Source organism: Chelonia mydas, chromosome 10 (assembly GCF_015237465.2).
Source record: "Chelonia mydas isolate rCheMyd1 chromosome 10, rCheMyd1.pri.v2, whole genome shotgun sequence".
NCBI lineage: Eukaryota > Metazoa > Chordata > Testudines > Cheloniidae > Chelonia > Chelonia mydas.
The window spans coordinates 63,479,685-63,502,862 of record NC_051250.2 but is presented as its reverse complement, the minus strand read 5'-3'; the positions used below and the strand labels follow the sequence as shown (position 1 = coordinate 63,502,862).

The 23,178-nt window shown below is 40.3% G+C and overlaps 1 protein-coding gene across 10 annotated transcripts in view; it reads right to left on the bottom strand.

Moving 5' to 3' along the window:
* SLC12A1 (solute carrier family 12 member 1) overlaps nucleotides 1-23,178 on the bottom strand; it is a 67,663-nt gene that overhangs the window by 29,470 nt on the left and 15,015 nt on the right. For 6 of the 10 annotated variants that reach the window (XR_006284197.1, XM_043523650.1, XM_043523654.1 and 3 more), the window contains exons 5-16: nucleotides 19,281-19,376; nucleotides 18,489-18,584; nucleotides 17,614-17,753; nucleotides 17,137-17,247; nucleotides 15,980-16,091; nucleotides 15,331-15,455; nucleotides 8,858-8,942; nucleotides 6,190-6,341; nucleotides 5,417-5,524; nucleotides 4,747-4,870; nucleotides 3,061-3,162; nucleotides 621-776 (exon numbers count right to left, since the gene is read on the bottom strand). Coding sequence is in view for 9 of the 10 variants with exons in the window: in XM_043523650.1 (XP_043379585.1) it covers nucleotides 621-776; nucleotides 3,061-3,162; nucleotides 4,747-4,870; nucleotides 5,417-5,524; nucleotides 6,190-6,341; nucleotides 8,858-8,942; nucleotides 15,331-15,455; nucleotides 15,980-16,091; nucleotides 17,137-17,247; nucleotides 17,614-17,753; nucleotides 18,489-18,584; nucleotides 19,281-19,376 (1,407 nt within the window). In the remaining variant the exon portion in view is untranslated. The remainder of the gene's footprint in view (nucleotides 1-620; nucleotides 777-3,060; nucleotides 3,163-4,746; nucleotides 4,871-5,416; nucleotides 5,525-6,189; nucleotides 6,342-8,857; nucleotides 8,943-15,330; nucleotides 15,456-15,979; nucleotides 16,092-17,136; nucleotides 17,248-17,613; nucleotides 17,754-18,488; nucleotides 18,585-19,280; nucleotides 19,377-23,178) is intronic. The other 4 variants (XM_043523652.1, XM_037910697.2, XM_007066799.3 and 1 more) reach the window with 4 other exon arrangements.

The following is a 23,178-nucleotide window of genomic DNA, read 5'->3' as shown; positions in this document are numbered from 1 at the left end:
TTTATTAGGGCACCATGTTTTGGAAATTTTAAAGTAGTATTCTTGTGATTTCTTAGTTATACATTTTTATACCCACGTGTCCCAAATTCTCTACTACTTTTGGGCCTTTTCTGCGCACAGAAGTTACAGTGGTTTAACTTGAATCAGAAGTTACATTGGTTTAATGAAACTCATGCAAACCTCTGTGTGAATACTCTAATACCTGTTTATGCTAAGTTTATATCAATTCAGATTACACCTGTATATAAGCCAGATTCAAATTGATTTCAGAGCATCTACACACGAATGTACATCTGCTTAACTGAATTGGTTTTAAATCATATCTTAAGTTAAACTGGTGCGACTTTGTGTATAAACTAGGCCTTGGGTTATCCTTGGGCTGCTTGTAATACCCACAATACAATGAGGTTTTGCCTTAAGAAATCTGTAGAATGGGATTTCTCTGTTATTCATTGTGTGCTGTCCCTAGTGCCTGGGGCCTCCAGTCCTCCTTATGGCAGAAGTTATGTTGAAAAAGGAATGGCCATAGGGCCTAGGCAGTAGCCTTAGGAATGACTACAATGACCTCAATTAACTGCATATCATGAACAAAAAATAATAAACAACTTTTCCAGTCTCACCTGGCTTCTTGTACATCACATAAATATAGAGGAAGAGCTCAATGGCATAAGTGATGAGAGCTGCCCACCAGTTGATGACAAACATGACACCACAGCACAGCATGGCTCCAAAAAGTGACACCCACATGTTGTAATACTTGAATGCAGGTCTCCAGCCTATTTAAATGAGAATCAGAAAAATCAGAGATGGAAAAGGTGGAAGGTATATTCACACTGTCTGCAGATAGAAATGATTGTGCTGTAAAAGGGCTCTCGTAAGTATTTGATATAGTTTTGTATGCAAAAGGATGAAGACTGTGTTGAGACCTCTTGGATATTCAGACCACTGGGGTCTCTGAAGTCTCTCCCCCTGGCTATTGCAGGATTGTTCCCTATAGTACCTCTTCAATGGCTTTGTCCAGTTGGTTTTAAACAGTCAGTGCATTTACATGCTTTTGCCAAATTATAGATTACAGATTCAGAACTGAAAATGAATTTTTCCATAACTGCAGGTAATAGGTTATTGTCTCCTTTTTGATGCATTTATATAACTCTCATTAATGTTCATGGGAATTATGCTCCAAGAGGAGAATATATCCCAATATTGTAAGTGCTCCTGCCTTTTAAACTTAGAAATCATTTGGGATCACTGAAAAAAAAATTGCAATTGACTTTAAAAAGGTATTATTCCTACTGCTCTTGAGCTGTGATATTGAATACTTCCCCTGCTAGCAATTAAAATGATGAGTCAAAGAGTGAACATCCACGGTTTGTGGGTCTCTACCAGGTGTTCTTCAGAACAGATTCTTTGGCGAGGGAAAAACACTGAAGGTATAAGGAGGTCCCCAGTACCCTAACATGGATCACAATAATAATGATGGAATGAGAAGGCACCACTGTGAAGAAATTTACTGTCCTGCAGTCTTGCAATTAGGAACATCTATCACTGTGAATTGACAGGAGCCAAAGAAATTAGCCAAAGGAAACAAGGAAAATAAGGAGAAAAAATTGCTATGGTTTTATATGAAATGTTAAGTAGTTACAGAATCATGACTGATGCACACATGAAGAGCACAGAGGTAATTTGTACTGAGCTCTATGGCAGCACAGAGCAGATCTGCATTTGTTCAGCTCTGTAGATAATTAGCAGAAGTGCTTATTTTTTCTGCCCTCTGAACAACTGGCAGCATGCAGACATGTGGGAAGGGACTTGATATATATGTTTATGCCGCCACTGTGGCTTCTTTCACACTGGAAATAGAGTGCATGTCTCTACTGTTTGAAATTAATAATTGATTTGCAGCAGCGGAAAATTGCCTTTACTGTTGGTCAAAAGGGGCATCGTTCAGATTATTCTCCTTATTGTTGGCTGTCAACCTTTCATTCATGAAAATAAAGAGGATTACTCTGCCCATGGTGCTACAAATACACCTGGATGCTCCCCTGTTGCATAGAACTGGAGAGAGGCCCTTCATCCTCTTCTCTCTCCTCCCCTGTCCAGGACTTGCAGTGGTATAGACTAGTCAGGGGTCAGAGCTCAGACCAAAACATTAAGCAGAGGCCTCATGGATCCCAGTCATCCATTTGGAGGGACTCTCTGCAATTTCTCTACAACACTGCTAATAGCTATGGCAGGCCCACTAGTCATGTTGCCATTGTTTTGTTGGTTCATGGCTGCTCTATGTAACCCATTATAGGGGCTGCCATTTCCAATAATAGTCTTACTATTATTAATAACTTACTACAAAATGCACTGCAGAGCTTCTGCATTTATTGGGGAGAAGATCATGCTACTTGATGTGGCTTTTTCCCTCCCCACATTCCTGGCTTACCCACTTTCTCCCAGTGGCTGATGGGCCACATGGAAAGGGAAAGGGGTCAGTGGAAGTGACTATGTAGCTGGGAAAGCATCTCGTGGCAGCTTTTACCATTGTTCTGCTCCCTTCCATACTGTGCAGTTGCAGGGAGCATAAAGCTATATATTTCCAGAGCCAAATTACAGTTTGAGAGAGAGCCATTAGTCTTAACTTGTAGAGATAAGTCACAGTCTTCAGTGGGAGCATGGTCAGGCTGCACATTGTATATCTTATTTGTTTGCAGTGTTGTTGTAGCCACGTTGGTCCCAGGATATGAGAGAGACAAGGTGGGTGAGCTAATATCTTCTGTCAGACATTTTATTTTATTTTGTATTTATTATTTCTCTTCTCTTTATTCTTTCTTCTGGGAAAGAAGAGCTCTGTGGAGCTCGAATGCTTCTCTCTTTCTGCAACAGACGTTGGTGCAATAAAAGATATGACCTCGCCCCCCCCCCCCCCCCGTCTCTATCATATAACTTACCCATTTTATAGATGCTGGAACTTTTGCTGGACAGCAGCTAAATGTTAAGTTGCCCTTTTTATGCTATTTTGATATCACAAACTGTGATGCCTACAATCAGTTCATAGTGGGCCCTAAAACTAACCTGGAGATTTTGCATATGATGCATGAAAACAGGAGAAGTTAATAAGCGCGTATGAAGCCAGGAAGAAGTTGGAGATGATGGGAGCAATGGTGTTCAGTTCAGCTGCAAGAAAGAAGCATAAGTATGTACATATATATATCTTCGTACTATATGTTCCATTCTATGCATCCGAAGAAGTGGGCTGTAGCCCACAAAAGCTTATGCTCAAATAAATGTGTTAGTCTCTAAGGTGCCACAAGTACTCCTGTTCTTTTTTGGATACAGACTAACATGGCTGCTACTTTGAAACCTTAGATTTCATGTGCATGTCTTTCTGATAGCTTTGGGGTTAGACAGCTGTTTCCTCAAAATGCACTAATGCTTGGATATTGGAGAAGTTCAAGTTACACCTGCAAAACCTGGGTAACTTTCCAGAGGGGGCTAATTTAGGGCCAGATTGTGAAACCCTTACTCAGATTGGGTACTACCTGACTCTACAAATGATATAATTGACTTTAATGACGCTACTTGTGATGTAAGGGACTATTCAATGGAAAGGCATCACAATCTGGCCTTTAATTTTGGTTTAAGTTTTTTTAAAATGTAATTGAGCGGATGATGCACTTCTTAAAAGCAAAAGGGTGATGGTGAATTTATTTTCTTTGCTTTTTAAGAGGCATTCTGAAACAACACGTCACACACTTGAATTTGAAGTCTTATGAAAAATTAACTTCAAAAATTCCAGACATCCCAAACTGCTGCTAATAATGATCAAATAAGTACTGGAAAGCAATAGCAGGAATCTCCAAGGACCAGTGCTGTGAGCTTGTGTTGAAGTCAGTGGGAATTTTCTGTGTGGAAGGTTTGCAAATCAGTTTGGTTTGTATCATACTTAAAAGAGATTTGAAATGAATGCCAAATGGAAAGTGTATGAAGAAGTGTCTAAGTTTCCGTGCTGGATTTCCTACGGTGATGAGCATGTACCTCTCCTATTGAAATCAATTGGAGCTGTGGGTGCTTAGCACCTTTGAAAATAACAACATAATGGCAGTAATAACCAACTGTCATAGTTCACTTATGTTTCCTGTTCACATTATGGGCCTGATCCTACTTCATCTGAGGATAAACGAATTTTTGCCATTGCTTTCAGTGGGAGTATAATCAAGCCCCATACATTTTCTGATTTCTACAATTTCAGTATTACTTCTGCTTCTCACTATAACTTAATACTGGCATCTTTGGGGTGGATGTTAATGTCTCACCTATTCCTTGTACAGCAAACATTTCATCAATGGATTCAGTTAAGATTCTTTTGCCCTGAGTGTTTTTTTTGAGGATTTGATAGAAGGTGGTCAATGGCCAAAATAATAAATGTTCTGGCCTTGAGCCACAGTTAGGTGGGTCAAGAGTAATGTGTGGCCAGAACTAGCTCAACCATTGTTTGGTGAGCACACCAATTAGCATCTATGCTGAGTGTTTGATTAATGATTTAAGAACAGGATGCATTAATAACCTGTAGCAATCTAAAATGCATTCTGCACTCATTGCACTTTTTACTTTCTTGCAAAATGAAATGAATTAAAAACACATTAAATTAAATGCCAAGATGGAGTGGGATTTAATAGTAGATATTTTTATGAAAATGAATTTAAATTCTCAGTTATTTGTTTCTAAATTATAGCAGGCAATTGGAACATATATACAGACCAATCAGAATGAATGCCATAGCAATAATGAAAGTAAGAACATATCCTCGGAGTGGTTCATTGTTCTTCCCATATCCTTTAGCGAAAAAGTGGAGTGCTTTGTAGATGTTATCCTTGCAAAGAGCCTGGGAGATAAATCAGAATTAATAGCACTTTTTGCATTAGAAAAAGTTATTTCATTCTAGGGAAAGCTGACCCAAAATGACACATGCTTTAGTAAGAAATAATTGTATTTATCTCAGGTATTTCAAAGATGTTTATCATCATGGTATCTAAGCACTGAAATAAGGTGATAATCAACCCCCTAGAGTACAGTAACTAAATAAAACCAGTGATGCTTAACACTCGCTCTTTCTGATACAAACACTTACCAGATAAGTCTCACAAGACCCATGAGAGGTAGCTAAATGGGGGAAACTGAGGCACAAAGTAGTGACTTGTCTAAATCACACAGCAAGTCTGTAGCAGAGCTGGGATTTAAATGCAAGAACCCCACAGCTCTTGCCTCTGAATCCCATGCTCAGATTAGTAGGCCATGCCTCTTTCTATAGTAAAATAATAAGACCTTTCTAAAATGTTTTATGTCACTGCTGGTAAGAAGATACAGTTCAGCTAATTACATATCTTGGGAGCAAAGTAGGGTAGAAGGAAATTGATGCTCTTTATTGTACCTGGAAAACCTTGGGTGCACTGACAAGTGAGGCTAGAGCTGACGAGAGGGTCGCAGAAAAGATTCCTGCAGTGATTAGAGGACCAAAGCCAGAAACCATGCTCATAACCTTTAGAAGCAACAAAAGTAAAGAACTGTCAGGCTCGTGAATAGGATACACTGATCCATCATAGCTATTTATATGGTCCCATTTACCAGAGTACCTTAGCACCTCATCTGTATTTATTGGCAAAATCCCCTGTGAGGTAAGGAAATAACATTCTCACTTTACAGTTTGGAAACTGAGGCACAGAAAGACTAAGAGCCAAATCTTTAAAGGTATTTAGATGCCTAACTCCCATTACAATCAGCATAAAACCTTAACCATGACCTCAGCAACTTTAAGGCAACATAACTTCTCAAATGTATGGAAAGTGTGGCAGTCAGGTGTGCTGATTTCTTGATATAAGAGCAGCTAAGGTCACTTAAGGCTTTTTGCTAGAGTGTCAGTTTCATGATGCAAGGGCATGGACTGCTTTTTAGTATCTTTTGGAGTGTTGGAAAGAGCTCTTGAGTGTTGTAGGCAATGTGAAAGAGGCAAGCAATGCAGGAGACTTATCTCTTTGTAGCTTACTTCTATGGTTTTCAGATTTTGAGTTAGGGGCGTGTGTCTTGATGCAGCCTTAACTGTCAGTAAACAAAGTTTGTGGGTTTATATATGTGTGTGTATCGTGGTGTGCGTGCGCTTGTATCATTTATGATTTTGCATATTATATAAATAAAACACTTTAAAACCTGGAAATTGTTCATCAGCCCATAACGACATTCCTGGGCTTTACAGCTGGAAAAGTCATAGCCAAGGGTACAGGCAGAGGATCCATTACAGTTCATTCCAGATACAACTGTGTCATTGGTGTTCCCAGTAGCATCACGTACAACACACGCAGCTGGGGAAACAACAGCATATGATTATTTCCCTTTCTTTTGACAACAGAAGAATGTGCCCCCCATACTTTGGAGCTTAGCTGCATGGACTGTGTACAAATGGCTGCTTCTATCCCACAGAGTATTGCTTTTCAGTAGGGTAAGTTCACTTCTCTGGATTGTGAACTTGGGCCAGTGGAGGAGAGCGGGACTGCCTTACTCATGGGAGTGGAACACTAGGTACTTTGGAGATCAGCAGAAAATTATCTGAATTAACTTGGAATTGATGTAGTGAAGTAAATGCTCCATCTATGGCCCCTTCTAAAACTACCAGTATTCAAAGACAATCATGTTGCCAAACAGTTTAGGGTCTGAGCATACATTTCTTGTCTAACCAAGATTCCCACTGGCTTCATAGGTCCAGATCCTCAGCTGCTGTAAAACGTTGTAGCTCCACTGAAGTCAATAGAGTTGTACTGATTTACCTGGGCTGAGAATTTGGTCCAAAGTCTCTTTGGTACTAATGATATTTATGTTCACTCTCTTTTTGTTTGTAACCCCAGAAGAAGGAAGAAACACATTTGGGCTTGGCTACACTTGCGAGTTACAGCGCAATAAAGGAGCCCGGGCGCACTAGCTCACTACCCATACACACTGGCAAGGCACGTAGAGCGCTCTGACTCCGCGTACAGCGCTGCTGGTACTCCACTCCGGCGAGTGGAATAACATTTGCTGCGCCCTTGCTGGAGCACCACGGTGCCACTGTGAACTAGGTGTTGCTTTACTATGCTCTGATCAGCCTCTAGAAACATCCCATAATTCCCTTAAGTCAAGTGGCCACTCTTGTCATTGTTTGGAATCGGCTACAGGAATGCGGAAATGCCCTTTGAAAGCTCCGTTTCTGTCAGCCAGCTGCTTATCTGCTCCGAGACAAAGCAAGCCATTAGTGTGGAATGCTGTGTGTGAGAGAGAGAGAGGCGGGGGGGAGGCCGAGGAGGGTCTGCTGCTGTCTGAACTTACAAGACAGCATCCTGACATGCTCTCAGCACCCCAAAAACCCACTCTCTCTCCCCACACATATACACAACACACTTCTAGTCACACTCCACCCCACCCCACCCCACCCCCATTTGAAAAGCACGTTGCAGCCACTTGCATGCTGGGATAGCTGCCCATAATGCACCACTCCCAATGCCGCTGCAAGTGCCGCAAATGTGGCCACGCCAGTGCGCTTGAAGCTGTCAGTGTGAACAAACTGCAGCGCTTTCCCTACTGCGCTCTATGAAGGCTGGTTTAACTCAAAGCGCTCTACATCTGCAAGTGTAGCCATGCCCGAAGTGAACTTATGGAGCTCTGATCTCAACAGCTTTAGCTGCTAATGTGGAAGTTTATACAGTTTTTTCAAACATATCCAAACAAAAATGGTTTAAGGATCGCAAAATACCATTACATATGTAGCAAACCGATCTACAGACTGAACAGAAATGGCCACATCCACCACTGAAATGTAGCCCCCTCTGGTGTTGAAGTGCAGCAACTGCTTAACAGAACAGAGCCACATTACACAGGTTTAAAGCAGACTTCACTTTCTGAATTCTGAAACTGAAATTGCAGGGGGAATGCAGGTATACAGAATGTAATTACCAGAGTTTGAATATGGCTAGGGCAACAGCACATCTACTTTTGCATAAAGTACCAACACCCAAAAAGTTGGAAGACTTTACTTTTCTCTCTCCTTTGAAAGGAAGTTTCCCACAGAGCCCTAGTACATGCTAGGGCACATATTCAGAGGGGAAGAGTGCCACTTACTAATTGTTTCTTGCAGCATTGTTAAAGTGGAAAGAAACCTTTATTTCTTGATCAAAGATTTATTGCACCCTTTGTAATGAGAATTTAATTGAATGTTTGTCTTACACAGATGATGCCTGCAGTGCAAGCCTGTGTTCTATCCTGTGTTTGTTTTGTTGAACTGTCATTTCCAAACTCCAGTGCCATGGGGCACCTTGTGACCTAACATTTCTTCTTTAGGGACTTAATTGATTTATCCTGTCTTGAAATGTGAAGACTCAGAGTTTGCATGTAACTCTGACACTTGTGTGTGCAGTAATGTCAGCAGGAGAGCAGCTGGAGGCCACTTGGAGAACTTTCATGTGAAAGAGGAGCAAAATCATGAGCAGTTTGATTTGTGGTAATTCTCCTACCCTTTACTACCAAACTAGTTTGTTCTTAAGTACTGTACATGGATGGTCTTTGTTGCTAAATCATTTGGCATTGTGGAGTTTCTTTATAATGCGTAAAGAATCTCTCTACCCATATGTAAGCACACATATGCTCAAATTCCACCCAGATGCCACACAGAGATTTTTGTTTTTGCTGAATGGTTTGTTTTGTTTTTTAAATACTATAAAGCCAAAAGAGCTGTCTTACTACATAGCAAATCCTCCAGATCAAAAGTAATGATGAGGTTGAGGATGCGTATAGAGCTCTAAAACTACTTAACTATATTAATTGTGACACAAAACAGATGTTCACTACTTACCTACACATATTGCAACTCCTAGATAGGCAACAGATGTAATCAGAATGGCCAACATTGTTCCTTTGGGTATAGCAGCTTGTGGATCCTTAAAAATTGTAATTGCAAAAATTGATGTGAGTCCTTTATGTATTTGCAAATTAAGAGTGTGTATTGGGATTATTTATAAGTTAGCATGTTTTGGTGCTGCCACTTTGTGATATGAAAATATTTTAGGGAGGGAGAAATTGTTACCCATTAGATCTGTACAAGGAACTCACTCTCCAGTATGGGGATGGAGTCAGATACTTCTGTGGCACCATCCCCCTCCCCTGAATGCTGCAAAGGAGGCACTGCAGAACTCCATTTAGGGCAGTGCCACACTGTGAGACTCCCTAGCTGTACATTTAGGGGAACTGTAAGTCCCCTTTGCACTAACACAACAGTGGCCCTTAGTCTCCTGCTTTAAGCCCTCACCCAAACCATTGTACAATTCAGTTAGCCAGTAAGATTAGGGGAAATAGTCATTTTGAAAGAAAGGACACTACTATTACTGTTGGAAACTCATAATCCCCAGTTATGTCCAAAGTGAGCTCCTACCTTTCAGGTCGCTTTTACTTTTACATTAGATTATTCAGGAAAAGTCAGCTGTGTGTTATTGCTGGGAGAGGCAAGTGTGTTGGGTCAGCATTTCTTCTATAAATTGTAACTGAAAACTATATCAGCACTGTTCATGCTTCTGTGGATAAAGGGTTCTAAGACATTCCATTATTAATTATGATTTTTAGGAGATTTTAATACCATAGAAATTCTTGCAGGCAATAACTTGGTGTATACTTATTCAGCCTAGAAAGCTATTTTTTGTTAATTTTCTTTTTAATTTGGTTTAGTGACAATTTTATTTTATTTTTTTACTTAAAGGAGCACGAAAGGTATATTTTTACATTTTTCAGAAATTTTTTGGATCTTTATTAAACAGATTTGTTTTTCTCAATGAAATTTAGCAAATCATTTTGTGTAATGTGGATGAATGACTTAATTATGTTAACTCTTAACATTATCAAACAAGTATTAATGTAGTAAAGTTTCACTGGGCTAAAAATCCGCAAACAAATCACTTCAGTTGCATATGAATCTTTAACCTTCAGTCATTATGGCTTTTAACATATGCCAACCCAGTGTTCATGTGTCAAGTAGCGATTGTATAGGTGGGATCTTATGCTGCAATCTTAAAACACTAACTAGAAGGACATATACTCAATATGTCATCACCCTTCAGGGTCTGAGCAAAAGGCCTTGAAGTCTGGAAGAGACAGGCTCCACCTAACGAAGAGAGGGAAGAGCATCTTCGCAAGCAGGCTGGCTAACCTAGTGAGGAGGGCTTTAAACTAGGTTCACCGGTGGAAGGATACCAAAGCCCTGGGGGAAGTGGGATACTGGGAGGAAGCACGAGCAGGAAAGCGCGAAAAGGGAGGGCTCCTGCCTCATACTGAGAAAGAGGGACGATCAGCAAGTTATCTCAAGTGCCTATACACAAATGCAAGAAGCCTGGGAAACAAGTAGGGAGAACTGGAAGTCCTGACACAGTCAAGGAATTATGATGTGACTGGAATAACAGAGACTTGGTGGGATAACTCACATGACTGGAGTACTGTCATGGATGGATATAAACTGTTCAGGAAGGACAGGCAGGGCTGAAAAGGTGGGGGAGTTGCATTGTATGTAAAAGAGCAGTATGACTGCTCAGAGCTCCGGTATGAAACTGCAGAAAAACCTGAAAGTCTCTGGATTAAGTTTAGAAGTGTGAGCAACAAGGGTGATGTCGTGGTGGGAGTCTGCTATAGACCACCGGACCAGGGGGATGAGGTGGACGAGGCTTTCTTCCGGCAACTCACAGAAGTTACTAGATCGCAGGCCCTGGTTCTCATGGGAGACTTCAATCACCCTGATATCTGCTGGAAGAGCAATACAGCGGTGCACAGACAATCCAGGAAGTTTTTGGAAAGTGTAGGGGACAATTTCCTGGTGCAAGTGCTGGAGGAACCAACTAGGGGCAGAGCTCTTCTTGACCTGCTTCTCACAAACCGGAAAGAATTAGTAGGGGAAGCAAAAGTGGATGGGAACCTGGGAGGCAGTGACCATGAGATGGTCGAGTTCAGGATCCTGACACAAGGAAGAAAGGAGAGCAGCAGAATACGGACCCTGGACTTCAGAAAAGCAGACTTTGACTCCCTCAGGGAACTGATGGGTAGGATCCCCTGGGAGAATAACATGAGAGGGAAAGAAGTCCAGGAGAGCTGGCTATATTTTAAAGAATCCTTATTGAGGTTACAGGGACAAACCATCCCGATGTGTAGAAAGAATAGTAAATATGGCAGGCGACCAGCTTGGCTTAACAGTGAAATCCTTGCTGATCTTAAACACAAAAAAGAAGCTTACAAGAAGTGGAAGATTGGACAAATGACCAGGGAAGAGTATAAAAATATTGCTCGGGCATGCAGGAGTGAAATCAGGAAGGCCAAATCACACTTGGGGTTGCAGCTAGCAAGAGATGTTAAGAGTAACAAGAAGGGTTTCTTCAGGTATGTTAGCAACAAGAAGAAAGTCAAGGAAAGTATGGGCCCCTTACTGAATGAGGGAGGCAACCTAGTGACAGAGGATGTGGAAAAAGCTAATGTACTCGATGCTTTTTTTGCCTCTGTCTTCACAAACAAGGTCAGCTCCCAGACTACTGCACTGGGCAGCACAGCATTATTTAGAAAAGCTGGACGAGCACAAGTTCATGGGGCCGGATGCGCTGCATCTGAGAGTGCTAAAGGAGTTGGCGGATGTGATTGCAGAACCATTGGCCATTATCTTTGAAAACTCATAGCGATCGGGGGAGGTCCCGGACGACTGGAAAAAGGCTAATGTAGTGCCCATCTTCAAAAAAGGGAACAAGGAGGATCTGGGGAACTACAGGCCAGTCAGCCTCATCCTCAGTCCCAGGAAAAATCATGGAGCACGTCCTCAAGGAATCAATTCTGAAGCACTTAGAGGAGAGGAAAGTGATCAGGAACAGTCAGCATGGATTCACCAAGGGCAAGTCATGCCTGACTAATCTAATTGTCTTCTATGATGAGATAACTGGCTCTGTGGATGAGGGGAAAGTAGTGGACGTGTTATTCCTTGACTTTAGCAAAGCTTTTGACATGGTCTCCCACAGTATTCTTGCCAGCAAGTTAAAGAGGAATGGGCTGGATGAATGGAATATAAGGTGGATAGAAAGCTAGCTAGATTGTCGGGCTCAACGGGTAGTGATCAATGGCTCCATGTCTAGTTGGCAGCCGGTATCAAGCAGAGTGCCCCAAGGGTCGGTCCTGGGGCCGGTTTTGTTCAATATCTTCATTAATGATCTGGAGGATGGCGTGGATTGCACCCTCAGCAAGTTTGCAGATGACACTAAACTGGGAGGAGAGGTAGATATGCTGGAGGGTAGGAATCGGATACAGAGGGACCTAGACAAATTGGAGGATTGGGCCAAAAGAAATCTGATGAGGTTCAACAAGGACAAGTGCAGAGTCCTGCACTTAGGACGGAAGAATCCCATGCACCGCTACAGACTAGGGACTGAGTGGCTAGGCAGCAGTTCTGCAGAAAAGGACCTAGGGGTTACAGTGGACAAGAAGCTGGATATGAGTCAATAGTGTGCCCTTGTTGCCAAGAAGGCCAATGGCAATTTGGGCTGTATACGTAGGGGCATTGCCAGCAGATCGAGGGACGTGATCGTTCCCCTCTATTCGACATTGGTGAGGCCTCATCTGGAGTACTGTGTCCAGTTTTGGGCCCCACACTACAAGAAGGATGTGGAAAAATTGGAAAGTATCCAGCGGAGGGCAACAAAAATGATTAGGGGACTGGAACACATGACTTATGAGGAGAGGCTGAGGGAACTGGGATTGTTTAGTCTGCGGAAGAGAAGAATGAGGGGGGATTTGATAGCTGCTTTCAGCTACCTGAAAGGGGGTTCCAAAGAGGATGGATCTAGACTGTTCTCAGTGGTCGCAGATGACAGAACGAGGAGTAATGGTCTCAAGTCTCAGTGGGGGAGATTTAGGTTGAATATTAGGAAAAACTTTTTCACTAGGAGAGTGGTGAAGCACTGGAATGCGTTACCTAAGGAGGTGGTGGAATCTCCTTCCTTAGAGGTTTTTAAGGTCAGGCTTGACAAAGCCCTGGCTGGGATGATTCAGTTGGGGATTGGTCCTGCTTTGAGCAGGGGGTTGGACTAGATGACCTCCTGAGGTCCCTTCCAACCCTGATATTCTATGATTCTAAGTCAAAGCAAAGACTCTCATGGATGTCAGTGAATTTTGGATCAGGCCCTTCATGAATGAATGAATGACTGCCTGTTTCAGAGACACGACCTTATAATGGTTTGCTACAAACTTTAGAGGCAGTTTAGTTTGTCTACTTCTAAATTTTAAGCTACAGCTTATGTTGTGTTTCAGGTTTCTCTTTAGGCTGATTAATTTCATTAGATCACTCTTGATGCATCTGAGCATGGGCAGTGGGGGATTCCCAGTGTGGATGGGGGCTATGGAAACATCCGTGCAGTCAGGGTAATACAGCTCTGTAGGGCTGATGTGGAGTGAGAATGTTATGTGTCCCACCAATCCACTCACTTCCCACCCTGTCCTAGTTCCTGAGTGGTTCCCGAGATCTGTGGAGAGAACTCCACATTGTCTGGGAAGGAAGAGATGCTGCTGTGGAAGCTCTACTGAGTTATGTGTAATTCCTTTCACATCAGTGGCCTGCCAGGCAAAGGCCTAAATCAAAGCAGCTGCTTTCCTTGTAGACACTAGGTTTGATGAAATAATGGGGATTCTCTCAGATGGAATGAGAAGGGGCTGGTTCAGACTCAACAGAATGCTTCCAGTCTAAAAATCATGTAAAAAAAAAATCCATCACAAATGCTATTGACTGGATGCTATCATGCTTACTCCTATTGAGTAGCACCTGGCTTCAAAAGCAGCCCCAGTAAAACAAAGGCAACCCAAGCTTTTGGAACAGAGACCCTGGGGGAAGAGGGGAGGTTCGCCTTCCTAGCGAACCTAGGGAGGTGGTAGAATCTCCTTCCTTACAGGTTTTTAAGGTCAGGCTTGACAAAGCCCTGGCTGGGATGATTTAACTGGGACTTGGTCCTGCTTTGAGCAGGGGGTTGGACTAGATGACCTTCTGGGGTCCCTTCCAACCCTGATATTCTATGATTCTATGATTCTATGAAGCATGGGGCACAGGTCATTTATTGGTTTAAACTCGAGTAAATAGCTCAAGATTTGAGGACATCAGTAATTCAGTCAGAGGGTATGGGACTATTGGAGGAGTGGGCAGGTGAGCTTCTGTGGCCTTCAGTATGCTGGAGGACAGACAAGATGATCTTGATGATCTGTTCAGGCCTTAAAGACGATGAGTCTATGACGCTGCTCAGTGTGGGTAAGGGTGACACAACTGGCCCTTAATTCGAACTGGAGCAGTTTGTGGATGTTTTGCAAATACTTGAGTATCAAATCAATTTGACTGGAGTTAAGCACTTTAACAGTCATACAGCCACAAAACCAGACTGCATGATAAGGCTCAAGAACTTTATTTAATATTTAATTTATGGGTGTCCCACCCACTGGAATATTTGAGACACCATTTTTATAACTCAAATTCTAAATCCAAACAACCGATGCTTCATAAATACTCCACAGACAGCCGTTGGTTTGTTTGTGATATTCTTTGAATATTACTGAGTACTGAATAGCTTCACAAGTATTGTGACTGTTTCATCAGGTGCTTCACAAAGCCAGAAAAGCCCCGATTTTTTGTATTTCGCAAGTACGATTCAATCAGCTATAATATTAGGTATCAGTAAATAGCTAATATAAAGCCATAAAAACTAGATGGCACTCATAGTTAAAGCTAAAACCAAATCCTTAATTTACCGGTTTGCTTAAATATTGGAAAAATCACTGAAAGATTAGTGACCTAAAATAATTTATATTGGTTGCAAGGGTAAAGTGGAAACACTCAAGGGTCTGGTCTCCTATTGATTCTACCAAAAAGTTCTTTTTTTTTTTTTTCCACATGAGCTTTCCATTTCCTTGTTTTTCTGGGTGTAAACTTGAGTTTTATGGTATACTTTTCAGTATGATATAAGGGGAATTAGCAAACCAATTGTAATGGAATTATACAGGTAATTTCCAAAATGGATCTGTTAATGTTATGTTATTTTGGGTTATTGAAACACCTAATTTAAATGAAGTAATTTTGTATACATAGCTGTATTAGATTAGAAGGAAAACGGGAACTGATGTGCTTAGATAATAAAACACATTTAAAAATGAAAATTTTGTCTCATGGAATTATTTGTGTGTTGAAACTAAATATAGTGTTGATTAATAATTTTGTATCTTGTTCATCCTTGCCCTTCTATAGCCTAACCAGTATAATGAAGTAAATAAAATCCATACCTCCAGATCTCCTGAGATATTGGCCCCTGCAAGAATGCCAGTAGCTGCTGGGAAAAAAATGGCAAAGACCGAGAAAAATCCTTCACCTCTGAAAACTGGTCCAAAATTTTCTGCAAATATTGAGGCTGCAAATACAAATGAAAATGAAACATATCACCAAGACTTGATTCTGAAGTTACATGATGAAGTAGGTAAATGAACTAGCCTTTCACCTCTGGAAGACTGGGTTCCAATCCATTTTAGCTCATAAGTGAGGTGAATTTGATCATCTCACTTTAGTTCCCCACAGTGCACGTTTCTCCAGATCACAGAACTACAGCTCAGTATTGAAATAACAGGCGTGTTCCAGGTTCAGATTAAAATAGACAAAACTGTGTCGCACACACGTAAATGGCTCAAACCGCTACTGCCAGTGTGTCAGCTTCAGAGGCATTCACAGGTTCAAAAGTAAAAATGGACTAAACCCAGTCACCCAGAAATACATTTTAAAAAAAAACTGGGTTCCCTTAGTTTACATGCTCATTTATATTTGGATAAAAGAGCCTGATCTTGTAGCATTTATCAATGAGAATTTTGCAGAACTAAAGGCTGCAGGACTGGGCCAAAAATATTAATTTATTTTATATTATTTGGTCATAGCAACACTTGCCTTGGTAATTAAAAAAGCCTTTGGCCTTCTTTTCGTTGCTGGTCGGAATGACTGTCCCAATGAAGAAATTTGCAATGGCAATAAGAAGAATGACTAGAAGAATTACTTGAGTCTGTTAATAGAGACAAAAGCATTTTACTAGTGGACTCTTTTTTTTGTTTTGAATATGGTGGTAATTACGTATGTAGTGGTATTTATGTATTACTTATGACGTATTTCAAATTTCTGCAATATTAGAACACACTCAGACACTGCTTGGGCAGATGATTCAGTAATCAAGATGACTAAATAGAAAAACTGCCTTAAGCTCTATGACCATAACAAATATTTTGTAACAAGGAATGGACATGAAATATAGAAAGTTATGACTACAGCTTTATATTGTAGTTTGCTTCTTTTACAAGAAAAGGAAAAATGAAACAGCTGATGGATAAATATTTAGATTAAGATATTTTACATTGTTTGTTTAGTTTCAGGACGTTGTTACATAATGGGTTATAATATCTAATTGACCGCTCTTACAGGTAGCTCTAAATTCCCCTCACAGCAGAACATAAAGATAAGGTTGCTATTCTGGATCTGATTTTGACAGGTACATTCCAGTCTCTTAGCTGTAACATTTCCTTTATTTTATGGGTGTTTTCCCATTAATAGATGTGACTGAGATTTTTAACATTTGAACAGTAGACAGGAAGCCATGAATCAGTAGAGGGTAATGAATGGATAGCAGTATAACAACTCACTTTGGGGCCAGTATTCTACACAGAGTAGCATGGCTAGACTGTGTATTATTTTTATTATTGTTATTTCTATAGAGCTATAAAAAAAATAAAAGGGGCATCTACCCAAGGCTGTAGATGATCCTGCCATAAATTACGAAAACAAATAAAATTAAACCGCCGGCAGAACACCAAATTCCTCTTTCCCCACAAATTTCGGTGTGAGGAAAAGAGGGAGCCTGCGGCCTAACTCTGTTTCCACTGACATCAATAGCTAACTCCCATTGACTTCAAAGGGAGCTGGGAAGCTAATGTTGAGTGCTTTTAAAATTCCCACCTGTCATATGTAGATCTCTACCCCCAAACCCTTGTTTTATGCTTATATAACACATTTTGCAGTGTAATAATACTTATTTATACGTAACTTTTAAAGCTTACCTTTGCTTCCCATTCCATCCCAGCCACAGAAATGCCTAAAAGAACAACTACAGTAATGGAGCCTACTATTCTGATATCATTGGATTCATCCACCATCAATGCACCATTGCTCTGGAAAGGGTAAGAACACAGTTTATATGGTCAGATGGAGAGCTCAGACAACCAGGTAAGGCAGAATGGAATGAGTAAATTAACTTAAACAGTTTCACGGGTTAATGATTTCCTGCGCTAGCTGGGCCTTAGTAGTTGAGATTACTGGTTGACTGATTAGGAGCCTATTCCCTTTAGTAATTTTGAAGCTCTTGTAGCACTGTATAAAACACTTCTGATATAAGTTAGAAGTGATGGAAATCTTATTAAGTAGGATTTGTGGTCCATTTAGAGAGATCTAAATAAGAACCAAAGACTGAAGCTCTTAGAAAAATTGACAGAATTCCCTGGTTTAACCACATGCAACAAATATACTTTCATATTTACCTGAAGAAGCTCTACAACAGTTTCAGCAAATCCAACTACATACATGGCTACTGCTACAGCATTGGCAAAGGCAAAGATAAGTCCGATTGATCCTCCAAATTCAGGTCCTAAACTTCTTGAGATAAGATAGTAAGCACCACCTGCCAACAGACGAGACTGTTGCTTTAACATAATTCAGCTATTGCCAGATCTTGCTCAGCTTGTTTATGTGAGCAATACCACTGGGAGTTTTGTTTTTTGCTTGAGAATTTGCCCTATTAATGGAAGGAGCAAATTTGTGTGTGGATGGGCCCAGGAAACTGTTTGCAAAAATTCAGCTTTCAGAATTTACTGTAGAATTAAATATTAAGTATTGAAAATGACTAGCTATTGGAATCATTAATATCTTTTTAGCATGTATTATTTGGTATGCAAACCAGCCACTAATGGTATATAATTAAAACAAGGATGCTATAGAGAAAAGATCACCGCTGAAAGGATTTTTCCTTACCTGGGTCCTCCCGTTGTCAGTGTAAAAATTCATTCGCCAAGATACAAACATGCACAATACAGTCCTTAAATAGTCCACAGAGTTAAGCCATAAAGTCTTTAAAGTTTTTGCATTTCTACATAGGTGGAACCTCACTCAATCAATTAAATAGTTCCTACTATCATAATGAACCATAGTGTTTAATGTCAGAATGTTTTAAAATCAGCTCTGCTGAAGAGACATGTTGTTGTTTGGAGTTAACTCAGTAAAAGAGATCACCCAAAACTTTTATATTTTGGTTTTTCTTTGCTTTACCATACTGGGCTAACACCATTACAATCTCTCCATTTTATTCTAAATCAGCTCTGCAGATTTCCATATTTTCCATATAGTAATATTTACGTACCTCCTCTTACTACTCCATTAGTACAAATGGCAGACATTGAGATACCTGTTAATGTTGTTACTACCACACTCAGCAAAATAACCACGATTCCAAGACCTGAAAAATCCCAAAAAGAGTATATTTAACCTAAATACCTGCTCAGCACTTGAATCCTGTAGTTAGAAATCACCATCATCCACTGTGGGGAAAACACCTGGTGTACCTTCAAGACCCTGAAATGCACTAAATTTCTAGATACGAGTTTCATGAAGTACCTGAAATGTACTAGACTTTAGTATTGCACCAAGAGTAATCACTTATGTTCCAAGAAGCACCTGAAATGTAAAAGGATTTTATAAGGAAATGTACAGGAAGTGATAAAAGTTAATGTATCCATCAATCTGCATCAGTCTTTAAGCTAAAGGAATGAGGTTCATAATATTCACTCTCTCCAAGGAAATGGAACCTGAAATGCTCTGAATAAGAATGATCTATTAAAAGAATAAGAACAAAAGAACTCCAGGAGAAAGTGGAATCCATTCCTCCTCCAGTCTCATACAGGAACATCTGAAACGTACTTTACAAACTGAAGTGAAACTGGGATTTATTAAAATGACAACTCAAACATTCCAAAATTGTGGATAGTGTTGGCTAGATGTATTACCTGCTGGTTCTTCTGGGGTCTAGGTGTCCAGTTTGGTTTATCCTTAGTAGTGGTGTTATTTTAGGGAATATGACCTCTGGTTTCTCTCATAAGAATATAATTAAACCTTTTTTGAGTCTTGAGAACGTAAGAAACCCTAAAGATTTTACCTCCACGGACAAACCCATTAGTTGCTATTGCAGAAGTTGACAACCCAGTAATTGAGGTTACTGTGGTGGCAAGAAGAATTATGACAACTCCAAGACCTGTCAGTAATGAAAAGATAAAATATTTTATTTGTGATCCATATTCCATATTGTCTTTAAATTAAACTTTCAAACTAGAATCAGAGCTCTGAACTGAAATGATAGTTTGTAGACCACTCCTGGTCTATGGAGCAATTCCAGCTGGTCCACGTAGCTACTTCTATCACAATAGCAAAGCATCCACCAGTCTTCAAGCAGTGATGTTTTCTGACAGAAGTAGCCCAGTCATGGACTCTCCTATGATTTCCAGAGACTTTCTTGAAACTAATAATAAAAATAATAATAAAAAAGCAACTTTCTGCCTGGGTGCCTCATGTCTTTCTTTGATCCACCCCCTTAATACTACAAAAATTAAGCAACCAAGCAATGTTATAATGTCTTTTTTTCTTGTGTAGATGGTTGGAATAAACATGCTGTAAGCATTTTAGAGAACCATATTTCAGTCATGGGGTTAAAACATGGATCTTGAACAAGTTCTTATATAGGGAAAAAAAAAAAAAAAAAGTTTAATTTGGTTTCCGTTTTATTCTGCTTTGGTTCTCATATTGCGCCCATCACCATGGTATCTGACCAGCTGATTGGCCACAATAATAGTACAGAAATATGCACTTTTGTCAGGTGTCTGCTATACATTTAGCCTTGATCAGCAGTTCTCAAACTGTGGGTTAGGATCCTAAAGTGGGTCATGACCAAAGTTCCTTCTAATTTTTGACAGGCCGTGTGCGCAAAAAATGTCTTCTGTGCAAATTTTTGTGCGCGCGGTGTTTCGCCGTGTGCGCGGGGTTTAGGATCTGTGTGCATGCGCACAGCTTAGAGGGAACAGTGGTTGGGACTCTGTTTTTAATGGTGTCGCCAAGGCTGGCTTAGACTTGCTGGGGCCCGAGGCCAAAGCCTGAGGACTTCAGCCCTGGGCAGCAGGGCTCAGGTTACAGGCCCCGTCTCTGGGGCTGACGCCCTTGGAAAGGGTGGGTTGGAATTAGGAGGGGATGTGGCTCTGAGAGAATCTTCATTTTAACGAGAGGACCAGAAAAGGTAAACTCTGAGAGCCATTTGTTTAACTAAAATTCAACATACTGTGGAATTACATGTAACTAATCAAAATACCTGGAGTTTTATTTTAGTAAAAGGTGAACCTCAAAAGGTTCTGAGGTTCTTTACAGTTCAGATAGGTTTGCGTGTTTTTCTGGACCTTGTCCATACAGTGCAGGTTCTCTTCATTCGGCAAAATTGGACTAGAAAGCCCATGAGAATAGGGCTTCTTCTGAGGTTTTCCTTCCAAACTACTTTCCTACTTCTAGTCAGGCAAGAAATATTATAACAGCTTTTATCTTATTTTCTTGCTTGTATTTCCTGTGGCGTATTGGAAACTGATTAAAAATGACAAACTTTCACTTTAAGTGTGAGGAATTCCTTGCTCCTGCTTGCAGGCTTGGGGGCTCTGAAGGAAGTCATATGATCTGGATTATCTGAGTCAGTAGGGCACAGCCAGGCTGGAAGGAACCATCTTAAAGCCATGTGGGGTGACCTGTGCCTTGCTGCCTTCGGGAGCAGCCTATATTCTCTCTGTCTTGGGTTCTTGTGTGTTATCATTCTGAATTTTAAGGAATAAGGTAGTATTAAGTTGCAACCTTCCAGCAAGAGTATTTCTGTTTTCATCTAATTTCTCTGTGTGAAATCTTAACTGTATCTGAACTACTTCACGTGTCCCTACTTCAGCATTTCCTGCCTCAGTAATTCTATTGCTCCCATTAGGTATGTGCATTTTCACTTTAAAATGGAAGGCTAAACTTAGCCTATAGCCATAAATATTGGCCACGGCTTGTCAGAACCAAAACATGGACACTGTAACTAGCAAACCATTAGAGGTACTACAAAGTATGGTCTTATCTGCCCCAGTTCTACTTGCTGCCTTCATTTCAGATTAGATGGCTGACTTCATTTCATATTGGATTATTATAGATATCGAATACCCAAACAAATGTTCTTTGTTTCTAAAATGATAGCCATGTTATCACAGCACTTTAAGGCAGAGCAACATCGTGCAGGAGAGATAAGTGATATATAGTATGAGGTTAGATATTTTAAATGATAAATCACACTTATACTATTGACTTGCGAGCTTTAATTTTAACCAAGGATGCACCTATTTGGTATATGCTTCTGTATACAAAGTCAGTTCCTGGGGCCACATCCTATCATAGTCTGCGCACACAAATCCCACTGAATCCAATGGGTGTTTTTCACCCTGGTGAATGGCAGGCCACAATCTGACTTTTAAATAAACTGTTAACTCATTAAATTGAATAATTCAGACACATCACTCTCAAAATAGATTGAATGTTTTCCCTGTAATTTGTATAAAGTACCTTCCAGAGCTTTTCAATTGCATTTTGATAACATACTTTATCAAAACAAATGTGCTAAATAGGGCTATATATTCTGCTCATTAGACAAGTGATGTGTCTGTTTGGACAGAACTTGTTACCAATCCAGAAAAAAGGAAACATTCAACAGGCACAGTGCAAGGGATAAATGAGCTAGGCAAAACAAAACACTACGAATATTATTTATTTCATTATTATATGGTAACATTTGAGGCAAAATTTTCTAATGGCCTAAACTAGGCCCCTTTTCTCACCTCTGCCTAACTATCGGTTTGGGGGAGCTGCAAAATGACAGGTGCAAATTAACAGGATGGTTTTGGAAATGTAACCCTCTCAGTAGAAGATTTAACTACTCTTTTCATAGTTGATAAGCTCTTATGATTAGAGAACGTTGTCTCAACCTGTTTTTTCCTCTTTAACAGCTTGTACCCAAGACAACTTAGCAAGAAAAGGATTTGCTCTCTTCTTCCTTCTAATGATTGGGATATAAATGGGGCCCAGATGGTAGCTTCACTGACTCATTTAACTTCCATGTTAGCAGCAGTGCCCAGTGAAATCCCCAAGCCATGTTAGTGATGAGCTACATCTCTACTTTCCTTAATAGCTTTTCTTGCAACATAATGCCCATTGCTTATAGGATATTCAGAAAATGCATTGGGAGATTATTCAAACAGAATTCAGAGTCTCATTTTAAAAGTGAAACTGACCTGCTTTATGTACAAGACATGTAATTTAAATAAAACAACAACAAAGCAGTAAACAGTAAGAAGGGAGGGTTTGATTATTAGTGAATTAGAATTGTAAAATTAAATGTGAAACTATGGCCATTGTAACTGCTGTTGTGCAAAGTAATGATAAGATCTGATTAAAGTTTATATTGAAACCCAGACATATGGATGTTAAGTAAATTGCATTAAAATGAATTACTCTTGCCTATGGCTATTCTCACACCTCAAAATAAAGTAATGCTTCTTGATGATCTCAATAAGTTACTAAACTGCCCTTAAAAAACTAATTTTGCATGAAACCCTGGAGCAAAGTCTTGGCAATGTTAAGATGCAGAGTTTTCATGGCAAAGCATACACTTATGTGTGCCCCGTGGCTGCAAACCCTCATTTGGTATGCATCATAAAATCAGGAAGCACCCTTTTGTCAGAGCCAGGCACAGTACTGGAGCCAAATGTGAAACACTGTAAAAATATGCAGAGTTCTTCCATTTTCTTTCAGGAACTTTCTTGCCTTTTCAACCGTACGTCTAAGTAAGTTTATGTTCTTTTTTCTTTTTTCAGAAGACCTGTTACACACAGGTTTCCTAATTGCAAATTCAGGGCTCCATCTAGCAATCCTCACGCAAGCAAAGCTTCTGTGATGCCAATGGAAGTTTTGCCTAAGATGAGATTTCAGCCCTTGAAAAGTCT